The 6,405-nt window shown below is 35.6% G+C and overlaps 1 protein-coding gene across 1 annotated transcript; it reads left to right on the plus strand.

The window, feature by feature from the left end:
* Window positions 1-1,938: 1,938 nt before the first annotated feature.
* LOC131078057 (7-deoxyloganetin glucosyltransferase) lies at window positions 1,939-3,763 on the plus strand. Its single transcript, XM_058015701.2, has 3 exons — window positions 1,939-2,559; window positions 2,639-3,204; window positions 3,305-3,763. The coding sequence occupies exons 1-3, from the start codon at window positions 2,064-2,066 to the stop codon at window positions 3,686-3,688; spliced, it is 1,446 nt and encodes a 481-aa protein (XP_057871684.2). The 5' UTR covers window positions 1,939-2,063; the 3' UTR covers window positions 3,689-3,763.
* Window positions 3,764-6,405: the final 2,642 nt, after the last annotated feature.

Consider the following 6,405-nt stretch of genomic DNA (forward strand, 5'->3'; position numbering starts at 1 on the left):
CTAAAAACGAAGATGCCAAAAACATTGGCTTAATAAACTAGTTTGTTCTATAAAAATGAATATCTACAACAAAATTGCAAACTAAAGCACAATTTTAATGTACTAATTTGTAACTTGTCATAAATGGTCATCCCACTATAACTTCATATTAATCTAAAACATCGCACTATTGGTGGAAACGTGAGCTTGATTTGCATTTTCAACTAATTGTTTTTCCCTTGAAGAAGTTTAACTAGAATAATGTTTTTTTAATTTCTCAGTCTTCTCTCCTCTATTTCTTTCTTAAAATTTCTCGTCTCCCTCTCTATCTATATCTCATTATCTAAAAATCTCTCTGACTCACGATTCTCTTGCTTCTTCTATCAACATTATTGAGACAAGAGCTTGATGCATTACACCCCTTGTTACATGTAACATTGCCAAAAAAAAAAAAAAAGAGAAAGAAAGACAGAAAAAAAAATATGTAAGTTTGTTTTTGTTTTTTATTTAAACTTGTAAATTCTCTTGGAATATACTTTGGAAAAGTAAACTTGCTTTTGAGGTATGGAATGATTCATACACTTAAATGTATTGAGCTGCAAAATATTTGGAGACGTTCTAAGCTACCCAAGTAAAAGAAAAGAGACTAAACTTTTGAGGTCCACAAGATATGTAAGGATGTGGAAAGACATTCCAGTTTTCAAACGATACAGCCATTTGTAAATACCTTTGTACGTTTGCAAAGCAAGGTCAGTTCTGCCTCTGTCCCACAGACACAATTTCATCCCAACCATCTAAATATGTCTTTCTCGGAAAGCAAGATCTTTACATTTATACGGCTGAAATAGTTAAGCTGCCCAGCTGTATCGAAATTACAGTGAAAAATACAAATTTGTTCCACGAAAATCATCTGGAGTTTGATCGAGACACTTAAGGTATTTACATCGCAGTTGGCAAGTTGGTCTTTATAATGTTCTGGACTGTCAGAGCATTTTTTGGAAGTATATGCTGCTTATATTTTGTATATGGTATCTTTTGTACAGAGTAGCCTGTGTTGCATATTCCACACAGTATTATATTAAGCTTAAAGAAAATTAGTTAATTTTGAATGTTTTAATATTTTTAAGTTTAAAAGTGTATGTGTGATCATATATTTTAAACAATATATTAAGTCTAAAAAATGTTAATCAATTTTAAATATTTAACATCTTTAAACGTAGAAATATAAGCTTAGTTTGTGTGATATAAACCGTTCCATAATGATATCATTTCCTACACAAGATTATATCAATCCACTGACGAATTTTGTGGAGCTGCTGGCCCTGCGGGCCTTTTTCATAACGTTTGTTACTACTGAGCGGATGAACCAGCGTCTTTTAAAAGCAGCTTGTAAAGATGCAGCTACGTGACCGTGAGGTTGAAGAAAGGGGCTTAAAATTTAGATTTCTGTCTATCCCTGATGGCTTTCCACCCCTACATGGTCGAACTTCCGAGCTTGCACTGCGGAGTAACTAGTGTTTTAAATGTATAACTCTTGTCGTTAAAGAAGAATACTACAATGCATAAAAATTATACTTTTTTTTTTTTAATAGAAAATAATTAAACAAGTTAGGTTGTTTTATCAAATTTTAAATTGTAATTTGATTTTAGAAGTGACAAGTCTCTCCCTTAATGCCATTTGGGAGTTAGTGAACTCTTTCTAAACTATTCCGTATTCGTGGTACTGGCTGATATGTTTTTATGTGAACGGAGACCTGCGACAAGCACATGGAAGCCACAGGAATCATTTATGTCGGCCAAATTCAATCGGAATTCCAGTAAATTTTTGTTTTCAAACAAGCTGGTGCCCGATTTCTTTTTGTAATCTAGAGATGAGAAGAATCTTTATTCATAAATAGAGATCAATTTGCTTAAAAAGTAGTAGATATTTCTCGGGTTAGGTAACAATATTTGTCAAGCGAGAATGAGTGGCTGCGAAAAATTTAGGAGTCGTCAGACTATTGAAACTTTCATGCGCCATTCATATCTTTATATCGAGCTTAGTCATTCCCTTCTCACACAAGAGAAACGTCGTATGCCTCAAAATGTTGCATGCAGTAGTGGTGCCATTTCCTGCACAAGGCCACGTCAATCCGCTAATGAATTTTGCGGAGCTGCTGGCCATTCGGGGATTCTTCATAACCTTTGTCACCACCGAATGGATAGACCAACGCCTTTTAAAAGCAGCTTCGACAGATGCAGCGGCACGTGACCGTGAAGCCAAAGAGAGGGGCCTCAAATTCCGTTTTCTCTCTCTTCCCGACGGCTTACCACCTGATCATGGCCGAACTTCCGAACTCGGCGAACTTTATCTAGCACTGCGAAATTTGGGCCCTGCTTTGGAAAGTCTGTTAACTGCAGCAGATTCTTCTGTTCCACCCATCACATGTATTGTGTCGGATAGTTATATCTCTTGCACAGTAGAGGTGGCTCAAAATCTCGGGGTGCCCCGAGTAATATTCTGGACTTGTTGTACTGCAAACTCAATTGTTCAGACCAACGGTAACGTTCTGCTTTCTCAAGGCCATATTCCAGTTACAGGTATTTTATCACCCACATCTATTTTTCATGCTTTTCTAGATGTATGTTTCAGTTAGGCTGATTGATATCGTCTATGCAGAGGACGATTTGAAATCCAGAGACAAACTGATTACGTCTCTTCCTGGAAAAATTCCTCCTATCCGGCCAACTGATATAGTCTCCTTCTACCGCGAAAAACATGTTTCTGAAACCATTTACAGTGTCTTTCTCTACGAAGCTCGCCACCAAAACATAGCAGATTACTTGCTGGTCAACACCTTCGAGGAGTTGGAAGGAGGAAAGGAAGCACAAATGGGTCTCAGTATTAATGGATGCCCTGCTCTAGCAGTAGGCCCTGTGTCTCTTCCCAATTTCTTACAAGGCAAGAATTCCATGTTCAGTATGTGGGAAGAGGACGATAATTGCTTTCAATGGCTAGATTCTCAGCCAAAGCAATCTGTGCTATATGTTTCTTTTGGTAGCATTGCTGTAAAATCTGAAAGGCAATTGCACGAGCTGGCACTTGGACTAGAGGCTTGTGGGTACCCTTTCTTGTGGGTACTTAGGTCTGACATAGCTGAAGGAAACTCTCTAGAGTTACCCGAGGGCTTTAAGGAACGAACCAAAGATCGAGCCCTGGTTGTTAGTTGGACCAAACAGTTGCAAGTAGGGCATTTTCTACTGCTACTGTTTTCTAACATTAATAGACTTTTTAAGATTTTTAAAATGAAAATTAATCCCTTTAACAAGAGTTGTCCGATTGCAGGTCCTTTCCCACCCTTCAGTGGGAGGATTCCTTACACATAATGGGTGGAACTCTACTTTAGAGGCGATTAGCATGGGAGTTCCTATGATCGGATGGCCTTATTTTTCTGATCAGTTCATTGATTGTCGCTTTAGCAAAGATGTTTGGAAAATTGGGTTAGATTTTGAGGGCGTTGCTGCTGACGAATTCAAATTGGTCACCAAGGAAGAGATTGAAATTGTAGTGAAGGATCTTATGGAAGGTTGTGTAGGAAAGGAGCTGCGAAGAAATATTGCAAGGTTCAAAGAGGCAGCAACTAAGGCAGTCATGCCAGGGGGTACTTCTTTTGAAAATCTCAACACATTTGTTGAGGATATGCATAAGATAGCCAAATCAAAAGTCTAAGGAGCTTTCAGAGTCTGTTATTCATCTTGTCAAGTTTATAACTTTTAATTACAGTCTCAATTAGTTGATGTGAAATTAGTTATGGTTTCTTTGGTATCTTTTGAGGTTAAAGTTTAATTTGGTAGTTTTTTTTTTTTTTTTGTTGTTGTAGATTAGGATCATAAAAATGTAATAACTTTTCATGTGAATTATTTGTTTTCTTATTTAGTTTTCTAATTTCAAACAAAAAAATATTTGTTTCAAAAATTTATCAAAATAAATAAGATATATATGGCATTCAAGGGTTTAATAATTAAAACTGTATTTAGAATTAAAGAAAGTTTAATTGTGTAAATAGTGTTGAGAATGTGAAGCTCAATGGTCACATGGCTCTTTGCATTCCCCATCTCTTCGTTTCATACTTGAATAAATGTATAAATAGATGTGTATAGTCATGTACTGAATATCAATTAATAGAAGTGTATTCTTTGCTTGAGAGTGGATGTAGCCTTTATGGTGAACCACTATAAATGTGTTTTGCCTTGTGTCCTTGTGTTGTTTTCTTTCTTTGTTTATGTTGTTTATATATTTTCTCTACTTGTTTTAAATTAACAAATAGTGTACATGTGTATATTATGTTTGATTTTCTTTTTGAAAATGAAAATAATTATGCTAGTTGTAATGTTTATTTTTAAAAAAATCTATCTATCTTCTTATAATTTCAATATCATTTATTCTTAAGTATGTATTTTATACTCATGTGTAATAAGAATAAATAGGCATGGCATGCTTAACCTTAATATTAGTTTTAGGTACTACTTTAATCCCTCTTAATTAGTATGAAGTGTTGGAGTTATCGGTTCAACCACATAAGCCCAACAATTACCTGCATGCCAAACACCTATCACAAATGGAGATCAAGCAAGATAGATTTAATGGACAAGCTAAAAATTGTATTGATGAACAAAAGATTATGATTACAATGAAAGAATGAATCCTTATAAAAAGGATGGTGGAACTCTAGTTCTAAACCCTAGGACAAGATTAATATAGAGCTTGCCAAGTGTCCACATCATAATGAATGGGACATACTACATATAGTTCATCTAATAAAAGAAGAACACTACTAAGTTTATCTTAAGTGTAATAAAGGAATAATGGACCTAATTAGTAATTAATTAAGTGATATCCTAATCACTCTGACACCCCCCCCCTCCCCCCACCTTAAGATTAATTTAGTGAAAAGCTAGAAAGTTGACGACGAGTACATTTATACCCGAATGAAATATTAGTCATGTACAAACCAATGCAATCTCTCACAATCAGCGAAAAGGAGAAAATCTTAGGGGGAAAAACTCCTCTTCAAAACAAAGAAAAAGAAATAAGAAATTATGTGTGTGACTAAGAATGAAGGACTTGACATGTCCTCCCAAGTATTGAATCTATCACATAAGTACAATCAATGTCCCCTCCATAGGAGAGAAAGGAAAAGATGATGTATCCGCTGATAAGGAAGAAAGTCCAATACCAAGAGAAAATGCTCAAAGATGAAAGTTGATTATGATCCAAGAGTGGCAAATAATTTTCTTCCCCTTAGGAAGAGATGGATTCAATGGCCAAGGTAAAAGAAACTCCATGAAATTAGATGGGAGGAAAGGCCTCAATATGTATTCCATAGAAGAATTCTTAATTGTCCACATATCTGAATCAAAGGATGTCAAAACAACCAAAAAATATCTAAACAACTATGAATATGTTTATAGAACAACCTCTAGAGGCATTGATAAAGAGACCATAGGAAAGTTGTTCAATTTCCATCAAAGAGTAAGTGAAGATCCTCAAGAATATCTCTAATGTATAATATGTAACTAAACAAATAAACCTACATTATCTAACAAGAAGTCATCTCACAATGCTAAATCTAGAAAGGAACTATCAACCTACCAAGCTAAAGAAAACTTTGAGGAAGTAGGAGGTAGAGGAGGCTCAACACAAGCCCTAGAAACTAGGTTGGGTAATGGAAGCATGTAAAGGTTCAACTGAGAAAACCTCTACTCAGATATACTATCCATTGTAGTGTTAGGATAACCGATGGACAACTGAGAGGGGGGGGGGGGTGGTGAATCAGTTGTCAACATATTATTGCAATCAAATTGCTTTACAACCTTTAACTGAAGCACATAAACATTGAATATTGGAATAGCAGAAATAGATATCGGTAGAAACAAATACCGGTAAGCAATAAAACTTAATAATGAAATAGATAATCAACACAATGCAACCATACCATATAACACCATGATTTGTACGTGGAAAACCATGGTGGGAAGCCTACCCATGGTCAGATGATACTTCTGCAGAAAGTATGTGATATAATGAGGGGTGTGCACATGCAGGAAGACACACTGCTTATACCATACCGATCATTACAAAAGAGTCTCACTAATTATAGAGAGGTTATAACCACCTCAAGATAATTGGACAACAATCCAAAAGAATGAACTACTAGAGATAGCATCTACCATGCCTGATTGGTTAAGCTCAATACCGGGGGCCTTTGACCTCTTACATAAACCCAATTCAATCTTCAATGATCGACCAACTCCTTTGCCTGAATGATATTACATTATTTGCACATTACATTCCTTTTCCCATATCCATGATCTACAATGAGATCTTACATCAATTTATACAAACACTAAGGCTTAAACCAGTTAGGTCGGCCACCTAAAAGATAT

The sequence above is a fragment of the Cryptomeria japonica genome, chromosome 8, assembly GCF_030272615.1.
Source record: "Cryptomeria japonica chromosome 8, Sugi_1.0, whole genome shotgun sequence".
Classification (NCBI taxonomy): Eukaryota; Viridiplantae; Streptophyta; class Pinopsida; order Cupressales; family Cupressaceae; genus Cryptomeria; species Cryptomeria japonica.